A 20,774-nucleotide genomic window follows, 5' to 3' on the forward strand; every position below is an offset into this window, starting at 1 on the left:
TAAATAAAATATTAATTTTTAAAAATAAACAAAAAAAAAAAAAGGAAAAGTAAAGAGGAATAAATATTTTTTAAAAATATAACACATAAAATATATATAATATATATATATATATATATTTATAGATACATAGTTTTTATTTGATTTTGGTTATAATTATTTTACATTTATAGACATATATATATATATATATATATGTACACATAATTTTAATACCTTAAAAGGTTTAAATATATATTTTAAAAAAATGTTCTTTATTTTATTATTATTATATTTCTTTTTTTTTTTTTTTTGATGTGATCAAATTTCAAAATATCTATCAACGTCCATATTGAAATCTTTCATTTTATAAATATTTTTTGCCTTTTTTTTCTGTATGGATAATTGTTTATTTTTTTGTTCATACATTATACTTTTGAACAATACTTTCCATAGATTTTTGATTTGTTTTGTTTTGTCTCTGATTAGAAATTCATCTTGTGTTTTTTTTGGGGGCACATATAAATTTTGAAAAGAGATAAAGTCTTTTTTTCTGATAATAATTTTATTAACGTCTACTTTTACATTTTGTCTCTTACGAAATTTGTTATAAAGGAAATAAGAATTATTATAGATTAATTTATATGGAATAATTCCTTTAATATGTTTTAATATATACTTTAATTGTATATTATAAATACAAATATCATCTTCATTTAATTCAATAATAGTATTTGCTTTAATATGAGCAAATAGTTTATTTTTTAAAATATCTAATTTATCTTTTTTATCATATATATAATCAAAATGCTGTTCATCCATCCCTAATAAATTATTATTAATATCATTATTACTTTGAGTTGTGTCATTACTTATAATTTCATTTGGTCCTAATGATAGAAGACAATTTTCATATTTTCTATTTCTATTAATTCTTTTTTTCAACTGGAATTGAGCATATAAAGGAATTTTAATTTTATTATATTCATCATATTCATAATTTAAAGGTTCCTCACTATCACTTAAATAATAATGCTTATTTTCTAAGTATTCCCTTCTAGTTAGATTATAAAAATTTTCTTTTAAATATACATTTTCACCCTTAAATAATCCAACTGGTTTGTTTGGATATATGACTTGATTTTTTTTTAACATGGATTTTAATATATAATAGTTTGATTTTAAGAAATCTGTTTTTTCTTTAGGTATCATATTAGTTACATACAAATTATATAAATAATCTTCATCTCGTTTATCTATTAATAGTTCTAAATTATTATAATATTTCTTATTTGTATAAAAACATAACTTTCTAAAAGATTCTCTGATAATATTACATTGTTTGTCTCCTTTAATAATTGCATTAATTGTATTAGATTTATTACTATTAGTACTACATCTTAATTTGTGTCTTACACTTATATCTTTTAATATATTATATTTATTAATAGAAAGATATAAATTATAATGATCCAAATTATAGAAATATTTATAAACATTTGAATTTATAAAAACTTTAATATATTTATTTTCATATGAATTTAGTTTTGATATATCTCCAAATTTATCATAAATAATTTCATCATATTCTGTCAAATGATTAGATATATTATTATTATTATTATATTCTTTTTTTAATTTTTTATTTGCATTTTTTAATTCAATAATTTGATTTAAAAGAAATTTTTTTGTATCATTTGTACTATATATATCAACTAATGAATTCTTTATATTCATATGTTCTTCATCCTCTTCAAAATCAAATATATTATCATGAACATTATGAAAGGAATCAAATTTTGAATTATCTTTTATGTTATTTTTATTTTTTCTTTTCATATCATCATTTTTTTTTATATTATATTGTAAATAAATAATTCTTAATATATTTTTTTTTTTTTTATCATATATAAAAAATTTGTTATTTTTTTCGATATACATTTTTCCCTTATAATTTTCACATAAAATATGAAAATTTTTATGAGAATGTTTTTTATTGTCTAATTTATTTAATTTTAAATCTTGATTAACAAATGGATGAGATGTTATATGATATTTAGTTTCTTTTAATATATTAGATGATGCATAATTATTATTATTATTATTTTTTTCCCTTCTCACTAAATCTTTATGTATTATATAATTGTTATCTTGAGTTGGCTCTATATTTTTATTGGAAGACATTTCTGTCTTTTTAAACATATTATGAGTTTTTTGAATACATACACTTTCTTGAACCTGATTATTTATATATTTATCCTTCTGGTGTTTTTCCTTTTTATCATTTTCATCATAAGAATAAATTGATACAATAGAACTTTGATCACTAGATTGTTCAGATATGTATTCTTTTACTTTTTTATTTTTTTTGTAAAAAAGTGAATGTGGAAATTTATTTAAGTTATTTTTTGTTTTTTCACTTTTATATATTTTTATTTCTTCTGATGTTTTTGGTAGGGGCAATAGTATATGAAATATTTTACTTTCATAATTATTTGTATTATCATTTTTTGAAAAATTAAAGAAATTAAAATAATATACATTAAAAGGAAAGAAAAAAGAAACCCATTTATTAAAACTAGAAGAATAACATTCTGCAAAAATATGATATTGTGTAGTTTCATGTGTTTTATAATTTTTCAAACTTTTTTTTTTTTTATTTAAAATAAAATCTTCTTTTTCAATGATTATAACATCATCATTGTGATAATAATAATAATTATTATTATTGTTGCTGTTGCTGTTGCTGTTGTTTTTGTTTTTGTTTTTGTTTTCATTGTTCATGTAATTATTTATATCTCCTTCTTCATTATTTAAAACGTTTTCCTTGTCACTACTATATGTCTCTATATTATTCATAAAATCGTTGAAAAAAATATTTTGATTAAACTCTTCAGAATATTTATGATAACATTTTTTAATAAAATGATCATTATTATCTATACTATAGATTTCATCTTTTAGCATAGGTAAAGACATACATATACGACTAGGAATATTTAAACATCTACATAAAGAAACAAAAATTAAATTTAACAAAACATTATTACCTTTTTTTCTGTGTATACACCTAATTAATCTAAATATTATTGATCCTTTGAAATACTTTGAAAGAATTTTATCACCTATAATCCATGATTTTCTATCAATTGTTAATTCAAAATAATTCTTTATAAATAAAAATAAATATATCGGGTCCTTATATAATTTTTTTGTGCCTTTATAATTTACATATACAGAATATATCAAACCTTGTAATAATTTATTGTTACAAATATTATTTAAAAAATAAAGATGACAAATCCAACATAATAAAAATGTTATTAATTTATTTTCTTCTATTCTTTTTTGCACATTTTTATATCTCATATCTTTAAACTTTCTTAATTCATCTACAGAAAATAATTTATTTTCATTTGGAATATCATCATCACTTTTTTTATTTAACCTATAATTATTTTTAATATTGTCATTATTAGTGTCATTTTTTTTTTTATCCTTATTTTTCGAATTCCTTTTTTTCTTTTTTTTCATATCTTTTTCATTTGATGACACCTCACTATCTATTTCAATAATTTCTACATCACTACTCACACTTTTGTCTTCACTAGTAATATTATCAGATTCATAAATATCATCAAGTTGTATAAAATCATCATTATTTGTGACATTCAATATTTCCTTATCTATATAATAATCGTTATCTTCTTCTTTATCTTCTGAAACATCTTTATATCCTTTTTCTAATATTTTTAATTCATCTTCTCCAAACAATTCTCTATCAATCTCATTCAAGGAATCGATATCATCACTTTTTTCATCATAAGTATCTTTTTTTCTTTTCTTTCTTTCCATAAAAAAAAAAAAAAAAAAAAAAAAAAATATATATATATATATATTTATATATATGTATATACTTATAATTAATATTTTATTATTATTTGAGGTAACTAAATATGTACTTTACTCAGATATATATAATATTTATTTGTATTTATGCATTAGTGTCCTTCGATATATTTTTAAAACATTTTGCGCCTTCATTTTCTCATATTAAAAATATATATAATATATATTATAAATGGATTATACTATAAAATATTAATATATATATATATATATATATATATTATTATTATTATATTTGTATTTTTTTTTTTTTTATACATTTGTTTAATAAAAAATAATTGTAATGTAAAAAATTTTTTTAAATATATATATTATAATATATATCTATAATTAAGCTTTATATTAAAATGATACAATCCCTTATATACATACTCATCTATGATTAATATATATATAAAAAAAAAAAAAAATAATAATAATATATATTCATAACATTTAAATGTTAGTTACATTTAAGAATTCATCATTAAAAAATAAAATAAAATAAAAAGATTTATTAGAAAGAAAAAAAATGTAATTTTATTGTATAATATTTATATTTTAGAATGTTACAAATGTATCCATAGTAATATTTACACATAAAAAAAATATATATATATATAATTCAAAGTCTTTATAAAAATACATTATATATATATATATATATATATATATATATGAAATATGAATAGAATATTTCAAAGTTCAGGAGGGGACCTATACATATATATATACAAATAGTTGTGATATTCTTTTGAGGTTTCATGTAAACATGAAGATATAAAAATATGATTATATGTAAAAAAATTACGGATTCAAATAATAATAAAAACATATATATATATATATATATTATATATTGAAATAGCATCATTAAAAACTAATAAACATTGATATTTCATAACAATAAAACAGAAAGAAGGAAAATATATATATATATATATATATGATATGCGTCAAATGGTTGTATATAGGAAAATAGGAAGTATAGAAATGTATAATATATTAAATTTTATAATATATATATATACATAATACATATATTTTTTCTTTTTTGGTAATCTCCATTTTATTTTTATTTATAAGAAAAACATTATAGTCTATTCAAATAATTTATTGACATTTTAATTTTTTTTTAAGGCAACAAAACAAACATCAAATAATCTATCTTTTATAATTTTCCCATTTTTTTTTGTTATTTCATATAAAACTTGTGTATAATCTTCTTCTATGGGTATAATCAATTTGCCATTCTCTGCTAAGAGGTCCACTAGAATTTGAGGTAGTTCGCTAGCTGACGCTCCAACATGAATGGCATCGAATAATCCTAACTCTTTTTTTTCTTCTTCATTTACTTGATAAATATTTTTATGAATAATTTTAAAATTATCAATTTTTAATAATTCTGGTTTATCTCTTTTTATATTTTCTAATGAAAAATTTACTAAATCTTTTACACGTTCTAAACCTATAACATAAGAATTCTTATTTTCAAGTACTTTCATTTTTATGGCCATACAGACCGTTAGATAACCTGAGCCCGATCCTGTATGCAAGGAACAGAAAATTAATATTACAGTGTTCATGATTTTTTTTTTTTTTTTTATTCACATTTGCATAATAAGTAAGAAGGTAAAAAAATGCGTAATTAAATGCATAAATATAAATATAAATAAATAAATATATATATATATATTATATATATAATGTGCTTATATATTTTATTTTTATTTTATTTTTTTTTTCTTATTACCAACATCAATGGCCCTAGATCCAGGTTTTAGAACATTAATTAATCTTTTCAAGGACAGAGCATGCATATGAGGTGCCGATATGGTCACCCCATGGCTAATATAAACAGGAGTATCTATGTAGGGTATTTCTTTAATATATTTTCCTCTATCAACCTATAAAAAATATATACATATGTATATTTTATGAACCTATAATTATTTGTTTCATTATATATATATATATAATATATATATATATTTTTTTTTTTTTTATAAAAGTACCTGTAACATAGTATTGTATACATCATCATCATCAATAATTCCCCTTCTTTTCAGATTCTCAAGTAAACTTTTATGATTATTTTCAGATAATTTGTACATATTATTTGTTGAAGTATATTTGTTGATATTCTTATTTTTTTCGTTCATTAGTTATTAAATAATTATTTAACTTAATAATTTATTTAAAAAATAAAAAATTTATTAATATCTCCTCTAACATTAATATTTGTGATATGTCAAAGTTAATACTTATAAGTATTTTATAGGTCAACAAATTCAAAACATGATAAAATATTGTATATCATTTTTAAGAAAAAAAAAAAAAAATTAATAACTTTTATGTTTTATAAAATATTATATATATTGTTTAATATTTATCGCGTTTTTTTTTTTTTTTTTTTTTTTTTTTTTATAAATATGTTAACATTTCATATATATATTTTTATGCTCTTTTTAAGAGGATAAAAATAACAAAAATCAATCAATGAGATAGATATTATATATATATATATTTTATTTTTTTGAATGAAATTTGTGTCTTGTAAAATATTAATTAATATATATATTATATATATATATATATATATATATATATATATATATATATAAAGAGAAAGAAAACACCAATTTCTTCATTATGCCTGAAAGATAATTTTTAGAAGTTAATTGAATGAAGGCATTTTTTCAAGAATATTTTTTAATATCACTAGACATAATTATTTAAGATCAGATGACTGCATATGCTTATTTTAATAAAAAGATGTAAATAACCAAGGGGGAAAAAAATATAAAACATAATCATTATTATATATATATATATATATATATATTTAAGCTTTTTTGAAATATATAAAATATTAAACATTCTTGCACAATAAATTCTGAAATATAGAAAAAAAAAAAAAAAAAAAAAAAAAAAAATCATAAACATTTTTCCTATTGATCTATTAAAAACAAATTAAATGACAAAAAATAAAGTATTCATATAAAATTTTTGTGATTATAGAAATTAATCAATACGAATTAATAAAAAATAAAAAAGAGGAAAATATTCTTCAAATGTTATAAAATAAATTATATACACATTAATATTCACATTTTCTCCATTTTTCATTTTATATTCCCTCTTCCCTATAATATTTTATTTTAGTGTTCACATAAAAAATAATTTTTTTTTTTTTTTTTACTTTGATTGTATTATTGTTTAATCATTATGTTCGTTTTATTATTTCTTCATATTTATAAATACAAAACAATACAATGAAATAAAAAAAAAAATAGAAAAAAAATCAATTTTTTCGTCATATTATAAATGTTATATATGGTTACATTGATTTTTCCCCAGAATATTTTAAGGTTATTATTTTTGTGTTCTAACATATAAATACATACACAATGACATATACACACATATATATATTTATTTATTTATATGTATACATTTCCATATCATTTTTATATTGTGTTTTGCTTTTTTTTATTCATTTTATTGGTGTTCACTTTTCTATCCCCGTTTTCAGTCTTATCATTATCTTCCAGCTTTGAAGAAGTATTAAGATATTTATCCTTTATTTTGTGGCTATGTATAAAATTATTATTGGATACATTATTTATATCCATAGAAACAGTACCACTGTTTTTTATATTATTCATATTTTCTAAAATTATCTTATTGTCTACATATTTATTATCTTCTTCATTTATTGTTGCATTACTGACTTGTGCATACTCTGCATTATTTGATATTGACTGTTTATGATTTTTTATATAATTATTAATATTTTCATTTACTGTTTGATTATTTGTTTTAACAACTTCGATATTACCCTGTTCATTTAATTGAGAAGTGGTTGAATTTAATATTTGTGTATTATCGTTTATATTATTATTATTATTATTATTATTATATGTTTCTTCCTTATTATTATTGTTATGTGGTATGCTATGTACATCAGACATCGTTTCTTTTGTTTCTTCCTTATTTAATTTTTTATCATAATAATTTTTTTCCTTTTCTAAAGTAATTTCATCAGAATTTTGATTCGTAGGGTATAATTCTTTTACGTCATATTCATTTCTAGTAATAGTTGGGATATAATTTATATTTCCATCATCCACATAATTACCATTATTACTATTATTACTATTATTATTATTATTATTATTGTTGTCATGATAAGATGAAGACGTATCATCATAATAATAATGTGACGTTAATGTTCCCATATTATCTGATCCTTTTTTATTATAGGAAGAATTTGCTGGTTTCATTTTATTATTAAAAAGAATATAAGAATTGTTGAGATGGAAATTTTTATTTAATATAACATTATGAACATATAAGATCTCCTTCATTTCAGCTATTTCTTTTCTTAAATCTTCAATCACATTAATATATGATTTTATTTCTTGTAACTCTTGATTTTTATTATTTTCTTCATTGAACATCATTTTTTTTTCTGCATTAATTTGTAATTTTTTTTGTGATATCTCTAATATGTAAGAAAATCCATAGGTAGATATAAATACAATAATACTAATTAATAATAAAAGAAGGGTAAGTTGAACAAATTTTTTAATCCTGATTTTTTTTTTAAGTTCCAGAATTTTATGTTCACTTAATTTATTCTTTAGTTTGAAGGATTTAAAGTCTTTTTTTTTTTTTTTTTCATTTGTAAGTGATACATCATCATAATAAGGTAATAGCATATGATATTTATTTGAAAAAATATAAGAACATATATAGGATATATAATAAGACACTTTTATTATAAAAGAATTCTTATTATGTGGATTAGTTTTATTGTTATATTCATTTTCTTCATCTTCTTCTTGTTTTTTATCTTCATTATTAGTATTATTTAATAGATGATCATCTTTAATATTTTTATATTTGAGATAATTATTTTTTCTATGTAACTTTTCAAAGGTTAAACTTCTTGTGCTTTTATAATCTCTATTATTATAATTATGTGTATCATCAAAATTTTTTGTACTATCAGATTTATTTAAATGTAAGAAGGAAGTATCATTACTTCGATCATCTTCATTTTGTAAAATTATTATATTACTCATATAATTATTATTATAAATTTTGTTACTACTACTACTATTATTATTATTATTATTGTCATTCATTATATGGTCATTCACTTTATTATCATTCATTTTATTATCATCCATTTTATTATCATCCATTTTATTATCATCCATTTTATCAACATTAATATTGTTATTATTTGTTCCGTTGTGTGTGCCGCTATCAGACAATTTGTTATAATAGCTAGTTTCATATATATCATTGCACACATTACCAATTATATTATTACTCATATTTTGACTAATATTACTGTTATTTATATCAGTTCCATGTTCATTAGTCAAAACAATTACAGGTAAGTCATCCTTGACAGCATTTAATTCATTTTCACATATTTTATTCTGATTCTCTTCTTCCCTACTTACAATATTTATAAGGTAATGAATCTTTTTGTGCTCTTTATAATTCTGTTCGAAACATTCTTGGGAACAATAAAATATTTTCTTGTTGTTTTTTAAACAAATAGGGCAGCAAATAGTAACTTCTGTTACTACTCCGCATCCAGAACATATAGTCATCAAAAGAAGAAGTAATGAAAAAAAAAATAAAAAATTTATACAAAATGTATTATATATATATATATATATATATATATATATATATATATACTTATTTATATAAATATTTAGCAATATTATACCAATTAGCTATATAAAAAAAAAATATATAAAATATATATAATATTTATATAAATATATTATTTATTCATTTAATAAATATTTTATTCTATTTTTTTATATGTTTCATTATTTTATACAATTTTTTTTTTTTTTTTTTTTAAAGTATTTGGTAAAATGTGAACAGCTTTTTATGTTCATGTCATTTGGAAAATAAGTTTAATTTCAAATGCTCAAAAAAAAAAAAAAAAAAATTATAAAATTATAAAAATAAAAAAATATATATATATATGTATACAAAATTATTTTTAATATATTTAAATATATTATATATATATATATATATATTTATTTATTTATTTCAATTTTATTTCCTTTTGTTCCTTTTTTTTTTTTTTTTACTAATACCACATAATGAAATATTTACACTAGAGAAAAAGTTATTTAACAAAAAAAAAAAAATTATATATATATATATATAAGAACAAATAATGATAGAATAAGTTTAATTAATATATATTTATATCTATAGTTATATATTTAAAAAATAAAAGAAACAAAATTTAATGAATTATGTAATTTTACGTATAATAAAAATTATACGTACATATATAAGTATACATGTAGAAAGAAAGAAAGGCTTGGAAAATATAAGCATGTAAAATTATGGACATGTATACTTAATGTAATTTAAGGTACCTTTTTTTTCAAAAATATCTTAAATGTTAACCAAAAAAAAAAAAAAAAAAAAAAAAAAAAAAGGGGGAAATGCTTATACATATAAACATATATATATATTTATATATATATACAAATGAATTTGTTCAGTTCGTATTAATAATGGCTGACTGTAATGCTTTTTGCAATACGCTTGTGTACTTGTTCATTGCCTAAATAAAAAAAAAAAAAAAAAAAAGAACACATATATATATATATATATATATATTTATTTATTTACATATGAATGTTACATATTTTGTGTTTGCATAGTTATATTATACACAATATGTACATATTATTAAGCATCACGAAAAAATCAAAATCAAATAATATATATATATATATATACATGCTTGTATATTATATTCATCCTACTTGTATTATATCATCGTCAGATTGTTCCCTTGCCTTAACAGTCAAATTGAGCGCATCCTTAATCTCTTCTACTTCTTGTAAAAATACATTTTTAAAATTGACGTCCTCATCATTATCATAATTTAGCAACCTATCACTTTCATTTTTAAGATATGATATATCATGTTGTTTAAAAGCAATTTCACTTTGTATTTTTCCAGTTAAGTATGCACTAATATTTTCAATTTTTCCATATAAGATATTATCTCTTTTTTTTTTATTATTAAGATATTTATTTATAACTAATTGAAAATCAGCGATTTCTCTTTTTAAACTTATCATATCTGTTTGAATTTTAGTAGGTATATCAACTTTTATTTGAGATATGACTTTTTCTAATTCCTCACACTTATGTATAATTTTATCTAAATCACTTGATATGCTTTCTATTTTTGTAGTTATTTTATTGAGAACATTATTTATCATATTATTTGCCATTTGTTCAATTAATAATTGAATATTTTTATTAGCATCCAATCTTTTTTTAACTTCTGAATTTATATTTCTTTCAATTCTTAAAATATCATATTTCATTTCTTCATAAAAATTATCACTACTGCAAGTGCTTTTCTTCTTATTTCTACCTTCATCGAAAAAATCAGAATCGTTAAATAAGTTCATATCATTTATTTTATTCCTCTCACCGTCAGTTTTATCATCAAAGTGAATATCAGAGACTGTGGAGCTATCGCTGTTGGTGGTCATATTAAGCAAATAAATAAAAGAAAAAAAGTAAGGAGATTTAAATGTTCAATATTTAAACTGGTTCATAAAAAACTTGGAAATTTTATATATTTAAAAAAATATATATATATATATATATATATATATATATATATATGTATATTTTTTAATAATAATTGTGCTACAACATATGTGTACATATACCAAATTGTATAATATTATATATTGTATGATTCTTTTTTTTTTTTTTTTTTTTTTTTTTTTTTTTTTTCTTTTATCCTCGTTACTACGTTATTTATTCTGTAATGCTAATTTTTTAAAACAAGAAAACAAAAAAACATCGAAATGTATATAAATTGTCTTTTTTAAAATATATGCACTTAATAGAATAATTAATTATTTTAATTGTTTTATTTATGTATTCTCTTCTATTAATTTATACTTTTATATATAATATATGTAAATGATTATATATGTATATTTATCTTCTTGTATTTCTTAAATTTTTTTTTTTAATCATTTTTCCTCTGTCATTTTACGTGCATACGTATGTTCGAAAAATAAAATAAGCAAAAATAATAAAAATAATAAAAATAATAAAAAATACATTTACCCCTTTTACATTCACACCTTATGCGGAAGGTAAATATATATATATATATTAAATATATATATATTTTTATTTATATTTTATTATTTTTTAATTTGTGTTGTCTTTTAAAAGTTTTATATATTTGGATAAATGGAAAATTCTGAAAAGATACAATAATAACAATAAAATAAAAAAAAAAATTTACATATACATATGTATACACATATATAATAAATGTATATATATTTTTTGAAAATATTATACATTTAATATTTGTACTTATATACACAGAATAATTCTATTATATTATTATAAGGTAAATAAAAAAAAAAAAAAAAAAAAAAAATTAAACACCCAAACAAATTTGTAAAAAATTATATAAATAAATATATATATATATATATATGTATACATGTATATATTAAAAAATTTTAATTATATCACACATAATATATACCAAAAAAAAAGATAACAAAAATATACTTATATAAAATAAAAACAATGTAATTATATACTATATATATATATTCTATTAAAAATATACATAATTTAATTAACCTTTATTTATAATTATCAATTTGATTATTTTAAAAATAAGGAATGAATTATTTATTTATTGTTATTTATTCTATTATTTTTATAATTTTTTTTTTTTAATTAATGTAATAAATCTAAAATAAATATTTCTAAAATAATTTTAAAATAAATTACAAAGATAAAATATCATTATTTCCCTATTCCTTTTTGATTTTACAAATTTAATTTTTGTAATGTTATTATGAAGTAATAATTTGTCTATATACCCATTTTTTTTGCCTTTTTTTTTTTTTTTTTTTATGAATTATTAAAAATTATAATAAGTTGAATCTTTTCTTAATATTTATTCTGTGGGATGAAAATTTATCGTCTGGTGAAAATCTACAAGGATGAGCCGAAAAAGTAACTTTACCATTAACAACAGGCTAAAAAATAATAAAAAAAAAAATTATACATATATTATATATATATATATATATATTATATTATATAGGATACCAAATTGTATGTGTTGTAAAGTTTAAATATTCATAAATATATACATTAAGATTATCATTTAATTTTATTTATTTTTTACTTTATATATATATATATATATTTTATTTTATTTTATTTTATTTTATTTTCTTACTTTTACGGTATAGACCCTTTTGCCATTTTCATCTAAATAAAACCTTAGCATATACATTTTGATAAAATATATAATTATTATATATTATTATTAAATAAAAATTTTCGGTATGAAAAGAATAAGAACCATTTAATTATATATATATATATATATATATGTTATTCTTTATTTGTATATAAATAAATAATTTTTCTCAAAATAGAAACAATTAAAAAAAAAATATATATATTATATATAAATATATATGTTATATTTATTTATCATGTAATATTATTATAATATATTTAATTTGTATATTTTTTTTATTTTTAAAAATAAAAATATTTAAATCTGTATATTTTAAAATAACAATCATAAGAATGTTATAAAATATAGATTTATTAATATATCTATTTAAAAGATAATTATAATAAATATAAAATAAAACTAATCTATTAAAAAAATAAATATTATATTATATATATATATATATATATTACATAATAATTACATAGTATTTGCTCAAAGGCATATACGTGGAAGTTAACCATATACACTTACATGTAAAATAAAACATATATATAATATATTATATAATATTTTATATACATTTTTTTTTAATATTTATTTCTTTTATATTATATATATATATTTTTATATTTATTTATTTTTTATATTTAATTTTATTTTTTGTATAAAATTAGCTTTCTCTTTATTTTTTTTTTCCTTTAAAATGTCACATTAGTATAATTTTATTCTTGTTTTTTTTTCCTTTTACAATTTAAAAAATTTTTATTCCCACCACAACTATTATGTAAAGATTATATATATATATATATATATATATATGTATGTATGTATATTTCTTTTTTTGCTAAGTGTATAAACAAGTCCACCTCTCTGTAATTTATATATTTAAATATATATTATATATATATATTATATATATATGTTAAAATAAAAAGACTAGAGATGGGTAACGGGAATAGCAAAGTGGTAAAAATATTTTTACTTATACAAAATGAAAGGGATTTTAAAACAAAAGAAGAAAAAGAGATTTATTTGCAGATGTTATTAACATTAGATAATGATGATATTTTTAAGAATGACGGTAATTTTTATGTAATTAAAAATATTATAGACGATGAGGCAAATATTTTCGTTCTTTTTAAATTTGTAATGAATACTTTGAGGAAGCTTATTCGTAATGGTAAGAATAGGAATTAAGCTATAAAAAAAAAAATATATATATATATATATTTGTTTTACACTCATATATATTAATATATATAAATATATGTTTATGTTTATATGTTTATATTTGTTTATATTTTATTTTTTATTTCATTTTAAAAATGCAGAAACAGGAGAGATATTTGTCCAAGAATGTAAAATATGCGTAAAAATATTTCGAAATATATTTCCTATAATTCAATACAATTATAAAAGGTTTAATTTTTTTAGTTTATTATGGAAAGAAGATAATGTTCCTTCTTTTGCTTTACAGAATTATAAATGTAAAAATATATTAATACTACATATTTTTAATTTCTTGTTAATGTTATTGTTTACAGAAAATATATGTATAAATAAAAAAATAAATGAAAATCAAAAAATAAATGAAAAGCACATTGATAATAATAATAATAATAATATCACATATATAAAACCATTGGTAAAAAATTATGTAGATATTTACAAATTGTGGTCCAATAAAATGATATGTAGTTTTTTAGATAACAAATTACATGTTAATAATAATAATAATAATAATGATGATAAGATTATGAATAAGTACTCTAAAAATATTGAAATAAATGAAAAATACAGACATATCAATTTGAAAGAAGAAAATAAAGATCATATTACAAATAAGGACAAGTGTATAAAAACAATTTACTCATCTGATAATTATCATAAAAATAAAATATATCATATTTCAAATGTAGATAATTATGAATTTATTAATGATGTAAAAAGAGTTTCCTACAATTGTAATGATAAAAATCATTTTAATAATATTCAGAATTGTGAACTTAATAATGCAAATAAAGATATCTCATCATCTTCATCATTACATTCTCAAATTAATAACAACAACAATAATAATAATAATAATAATAATAGTGATGATGTAATAAATCTTGAATATATTAAAAATAGAACGGACATATTAAAATGCTTATTAATATTATTAAGTTCTTATATGTATTATAATAATGATAAATTTTTGAAAGAAAAAAATTTTCCTTTATTTCTATTTACTAGTGGAGAGGTATATTTTAGCGCCAATTTTTTCTTATCCTTATTGACCATAATTTATGAAAATGAATTTAATTATTTCAATTTTTATTTTTATAATGATACTTATATAGAATTTTATAATCTATGTATCCATATATTAAATATATTGATTGATTTTTTGCCTCTTGTTTTCAAAAAAAATAAAAAAAAAAGAGTTCACTATATGAATGGTGCTCTCAAATACTTACAAAAGTGCAAGGAGAGAATAAATGATGAGGAAAATAAAAATTGTGAGGAAAATAAAAATTATGAGGAAAATAAAAATTGTGAGGAAAATAAAAATTGTGAAGAAAATAAAAATTATGATGAAAAGAAATATGATGATAAAAAGAAATATGATGATACTTATAATCATAATAATAATAATCATTCATGTTTTAAATATACTAAACCAAATTACCATATTAATATAAAAAATAAACAAGAAAAAAATGTTAAGATAGAAAGAGATATTAATATTGATGATAGAAATTATTCAAGTTCATGTTGTTCTAATGAGTCTATTATTTATAATGATTTTTCTAATGATTCATGTTTTTCTAGTAGTAGTAAAAATAGCGAAGAAAGTTCTTATAATAAATATATAGAAAATAAAAAATCAAGAAATGTAAAATACAAATATGAGAATGATATATATTATTCGAATGTTAACAATGTATTAAAAAATAAAAATTTATTTTTTAATTTTAAAAAAGGTAGTAATAATTATTATATGTATTTAAAAAAGAAAAAGGATGTAGAAACATATTGTAGAAACAATGTATTTTTACAAATGTTACGTGGATTAAATAAGAATAATATTAAATATATATATAGGGGTTCATTAAATATGTTAATAAGTTATCAATTATATTATGAAAATTACAATGAAAGTTTGTTATTCATAGATAATTATTTGTGTTTGTTGTGGAATATAATGAATAATAATAAATTGTTTATAAGGTATATGGAAAGATGTAACACTGTTGGAGGTATGAACGAAAATAAAAATAAAAATAAAATAAATGACAATAATAATAATAATAATATAATAGAATATAATAACAATTATAACAATTATCATAATAATTATCGAAATGATTGCTCCACAAGCAGTAGCAACCTTTTCGTTTTCTACATTCTCTATATTTTACTATCCTTTAATAATGAAAGAAAAAAAGAAAAGCAAGAACTAGTAACCATAAAAAAACAACAAATTAATAAGGAATATATCAATATAAATAACAAAATTACAAAAGACAATATATTATATAATAATGAAGAGTTTTATAAAACCATTTCACGTGAAGAATATAATTTACGTAAAGTTGATGGTATTATCTATATTTGTTTATTTATTATATTAAAATTGTCATCTAATAAAAATATATGTAAGAATTTAAATGAAAAATATGATACAAAAAAAAAAATCAAATATAATAATATTTTAAAAAGTTCTTATGAATTTGATAATTATATAGATTTTGTAATATGTGCTTTAAATACATTAATAAATGATAACATCTTCTTTTTAAAATTTGAAAGAATAATTGATATGTCTATTACTATACTTACTAATATAAGTGTATATATTAAATCAATGAATACATATTCATGTGAATGTATAATTAATATATTAAATAAAGTTTTAAAAAAAGAATGGTTGCTATCTTCACAGCATCATTATTATTCTTTATTCCTTTTATTAGACTTTATAAATAATATATTATCTCATAACTTAATTGATAATTATAATTTGGTATATATGATAATCAAAAATAAACATGTGTTCTTTAATATACATAATTTGAATCATATATTGAAGAGTAATTATTTTGTAGGTTCATCAACCAAAGGTACACCAAAAAAAAAAATAAAAAAATAAATAATATTATAAATATATATATATATATATATTTATTTATTTATTCATTTCCATTTTTTTTTATTTTTATGTGCTTATACTTTTTTATCCTTTTCATTGTGCAGGTTATTGGATACCCACCGAAAGTTGGCTAGTCAGCTGGGTGAATAAATTACCACTACATTTTATTAACAAAATAATTTATGACTTAGCTAATATGGTAAATATAAAATAAAATATATGCATAATAAAATGAGGATTATTACTTTTGTGTCTTAATATATATACATACATATATATATATAATAACTACGTCATTATTTAATATCTTGTGTTTTTTTTTTTTTTTTTTTTTTATTTCTTTTATAGATTGAAATTGAATGTGATGAGAAAGAAATTTTAGATTACAATGAAGTGGTAGATTTAATAAGAAGCCATTGTAGTAAGATTGAGAATAAGCAAATACCTTTTATAATAAGGAAATATGAAAAAAATATATTATTATCAAAATGGTTAACAAATTATATTTACTTTTTAATATTCCTTCATATGTATAAGAAAAATCTTTTTATAAATAATGGTCTTACCTTTATATTTTAATAAATAACAGAATAGATATATAAATGAATATTTTATATTTATTTTTTTGTATATCCATCTTTTTCAATTTTTTAATATATAATTGTGTCATAAGTATATATTAAAACAATTTGTATTTATTTATTTATTTATTTATTTATTTTATTTTATTATTATTTTTTTTTTTTTTTTTTGGTAAAAGATTATGAGTCAACAAATCATCTATTTGTTTATTTACATAATAAACAAAAAAGAGTAATATATAAATATTCTCAGAATTAAATTTATTAAGAAATTTTTTTTTATATAATTTGAAATTACATAATGTTAATATACTATCGATAAAAGTATTTTTTTTTTGTTCATTCTTTAAAATGTTAATAGATGATATGTTTTTATCTTGTATATATATATTTTTTTTTTTTTTTTTTTTTTTCTTAATATAAGTTTGTGTAAAATATATAATATATGATATATATTTTTCTCTTGTTACAATGTCAAAAGAAGAATTTTTTTTCATTTTATTTTCTTCTACACAATTCACATGTGATTGTATATTACATGATGAATTCTCACTTCTTTTAATTTTTTGATCTTCTATATTATTATTTATGTTGTTGTCATTATAATTGTTAATGTGTGATATATTATCATTGTTGTAATTATTGTTTTCAAAATTTTCGTGTATATTATTTTTTATTTTATTTTGATCGAATATATGTAATTCTTCTAATTTTTTATGTGTATCATCATTTTTGTTTTGTATGTTACTATTTTGTTTTTCAAATATATTTATGAATACATTTTGTAGTTTATTATTTTTTATCACTTTAATAATCTTATTATAATAATTTTTTTTGTAAGGTTTTAATTGTTTCACAATTGAATGTATGAAATTTTTGATAATCTGTTCATAATTGTTCTGTTGGTACTTTTCTTTAAATTCATAATATTCTTTATAATCATTCATATATTTTTCATCATTTAAATATTCTTGGTCCTTTACATAATTTTTATTATAATCAAATATGTTATTGTTTTGTTGATGAGTATTATCATTATCTATTAAATTTTTATATATTTCATTATTATTATTATTATTATTATTATTATTATTTTCTTTGTTTTTGTGTTTATTTTTTTTTTTCTTATTATTCCTTTTTCTAATTATTATCAAACTTTTTGTTCTTTCCTCATTTTTGGTTTTTTTTTGGGTATTTTTTTTGTATTTTTTTATTGATATATTTATATTACTATCACTTTGGTAATTTTTGTTGTATAAATTTTGTGTCTTCTTTTTCGATGCGTTTATCATTTTTTCTTCTCCGTCTTCATCATTTGTATCATATAAATTGTAATTATTTCTAATATCTTTCTTTTTATGTTTTACTTTTTTATTTGTTTGGTTAATGCTTTTTAATTTTTCATCATCATCTTCATAATTATTACTATCACTATGATAATTATTATTATCATTATTATTGGTAGTAGTAATCCCATTTGTAGAATAATTTGTATCCACATTTATAAAATTATCATCCGTATCTGTTGATAGTTCTTCTGTAATTAAAAATTCTTCATGATTTATATCATCAAAGGTTATATTAATACCCCAAAGGAGCAATAAAAAATTAATAAATGCATTTAACTGATTTGATAAAAAATATTCCTCTTTCTTATCTTCTTCTATATTATTTTCATTTGTTTCATATTTAGGATTTGTATTTAATATTTTATTTTCAATATTATCACATATGGCATTTTCATCACATACAACTTCTGTGTTCCTTTGAAGAACCTTATCATGATTAAATATAGTATAATTATTATCTTGTTGTTCTTCAATAGTTTCTTTTATTACATCTTCCTTATTTTCAATATATTCATTATTTTCTACACTTTTATATGTTATAGACGTGGGAGAAGAAATATCAGATGTAGATGAAGGTGAAGAAGACGAGGAAAGAAAAGAAGAAAAAGAAGTGGTAATATAAAGGAAAAAATTATCATTATTATTACTACTACTAATAATATTACTATTATTACTATTATTATTATTATTATTTGTTGTTTTAATTTTTTCATCTTGATCTATCTGTTTCACATTTTGGTTGATATATTGGTCTGTCTTTTTTACATCATTTATATTTTTTTCTAAATATATATAATCAAAGATATACTTATAATAATGCGTTTTAATTATATATGATAACATGAAAAATATTTCTATCAAAATAAAAAGTAGAAAATTTTTAATAAAGGTTACAGTAAAAATATAATTCTTATGAAGTTGTTTGTTTTTTTCATATTTTTGTAGACCTATTAAAATATCTTCTTTATATAAATAATTATTTAAAGGTAGATTGGAAACTAAGAAATTCCACAATTCTTCAAATGTAATACTATTAGTATCAGCACAATAAAAAGAAGAATTTAAATGAAAAATATAATAAAAATAATTATAATTATATGGATGTACTAGAGAATAATTTAAATATAATTTTTTATCTATAAAAAATAATAATGGTATTATATCCCTATCAGTAACAATATAATTTTTTTTTTTATATTCATTAAATAAAGGTTCAATTTTTGATTTATTATGTATAATAAATTTCCTACCATTTTCTTCTTTAACCCATTTATTTAATAATAAATAAATTCGTTTTTCAATATAGGAGTTTTCTTGACATTCTATAAGTTTAATAATATTATTAATATTGTCAATATTGTCAATATTTTCAATATTTTTAATATTTTCCATACTTTCAATATTTTTAATATTTTCCATACTTTCAATATTATTAATATTTTTATATTCTTCTAGATTTATATTATCATCCTTTTTTATATTATAAGATCCATTTGTAAAATTTTTACAACTCATATTAT

General features: G+C 17.9%; 7 protein-coding genes across 7 annotated transcripts in view; 1 reads left to right on the top strand and 6 right to left on the bottom strand.

Annotated features, from left to right (window-relative positions):
* Window positions 1-300: 300 nt before the first annotated feature.
* PADL01_1432600 (conserved Plasmodium protein, unknown function) lies at window positions 301-3,834 on the bottom strand (the record flags this gene model as incomplete). The annotated part of the gene is made up of 1 exon (XM_028684600.1): window positions 301-3,834. One exon carries the CDS (start codon window positions 3,832-3,834, stop codon window positions 301-303), a length of 3,534 nt encoding a protein of 1,177 aa, XP_028540662.1.
* Window positions 3,835-4,991: 1,157 nt separating this feature from the next.
* On the bottom strand, window positions 4,992-5,981 carry PADL01_1432700 (protein-L-isoaspartate(D-aspartate) O-methyltransferase, putative; the record flags this gene model as incomplete). The annotated part of the gene is made up of 3 exons (XM_028684601.1): window positions 4,992-5,413; window positions 5,621-5,774; window positions 5,883-5,981. 3 exons carry the CDS (start codon window positions 5,979-5,981, stop codon window positions 4,992-4,994), a joined length of 675 nt encoding a protein of 224 aa, XP_028540663.1.
* A 1,356-nt stretch (window positions 5,982-7,337) lies between these two features.
* On the bottom strand, window positions 7,338-9,500 carry PADL01_1432800 (conserved Plasmodium protein, unknown function; the record flags this gene model as incomplete). Its single annotated transcript, XM_028684602.1, has 1 exon — window positions 7,338-9,500. The coding sequence occupies one exon, from the start codon at window positions 9,498-9,500 to the stop codon at window positions 7,338-7,340; it is 2,163 nt and encodes a 720-aa protein (XP_028540664.1).
* A 923-nt stretch (window positions 9,501-10,423) lies between these two features.
* On the bottom strand, window positions 10,424-11,438 carry PADL01_1432900 (SF-assemblin, putative; the record flags this gene model as incomplete). Its single annotated transcript, XM_028684604.1, has 2 exons — window positions 10,424-10,489; window positions 10,695-11,438. The coding sequence occupies 2 exons, from the start codon at window positions 11,436-11,438 to the stop codon at window positions 10,424-10,426; spliced, it is 810 nt and encodes a 269-aa protein (XP_028540665.1).
* Window positions 11,439-12,860: 1,422 nt separating this feature from the next.
* PADL01_1433000 (H/ACA ribonucleoprotein complex subunit 3, putative) lies at window positions 12,861-13,234 on the bottom strand (the record flags this gene model as incomplete). The annotated part of the gene is made up of 2 exons (XM_028684605.1): window positions 12,861-12,971; window positions 13,178-13,234. The coding sequence occupies 2 exons, from the start codon at window positions 13,232-13,234 to the stop codon at window positions 12,861-12,863; spliced, it is 168 nt and encodes a 55-aa protein (XP_028540666.1).
* Window positions 13,235-14,128: 894 nt separating this feature from the next.
* PADL01_1433100 (conserved Plasmodium membrane protein, unknown function) lies at window positions 14,129-17,903 on the top strand (the record flags this gene model as incomplete). The annotated part of the gene is made up of 4 exons (XM_028684606.1): window positions 14,129-14,366; window positions 14,518-17,295; window positions 17,429-17,523; window positions 17,673-17,903. The coding sequence occupies 4 exons, from the start codon at window positions 14,129-14,131 to the stop codon at window positions 17,901-17,903; spliced, it is 3,342 nt and encodes a 1,113-aa protein (XP_028540667.1).
* A 136-nt stretch (window positions 17,904-18,039) lies between these two features.
* The window catches only part of PADL01_1433200 (conserved Plasmodium protein, unknown function), a gene marked incomplete at both ends in the record, with an annotated part of 3,768 nt that continues 1,033 nt past the window's right edge, over window positions 18,040-20,774 (bottom strand). The window contains one exon of the mRNA XM_028684607.1: window positions 18,040-20,774. This exon is cut by the window's right edge and continues 1,033 nt beyond it. Within this exon, the coding sequence (XP_028540668.1) occupies window positions 18,040-20,774 (2,735 nt within the window).

Source organism: Plasmodium sp. gorilla clade G2 (assembly GCF_900097015.1).
Source record: "Plasmodium sp. gorilla clade G2 genome assembly, chromosome: 14".
Lineage (NCBI taxonomy): Eukaryota > Apicomplexa > Aconoidasida > Haemosporida > Plasmodiidae > Plasmodium > Plasmodium adleri (nom. inval.).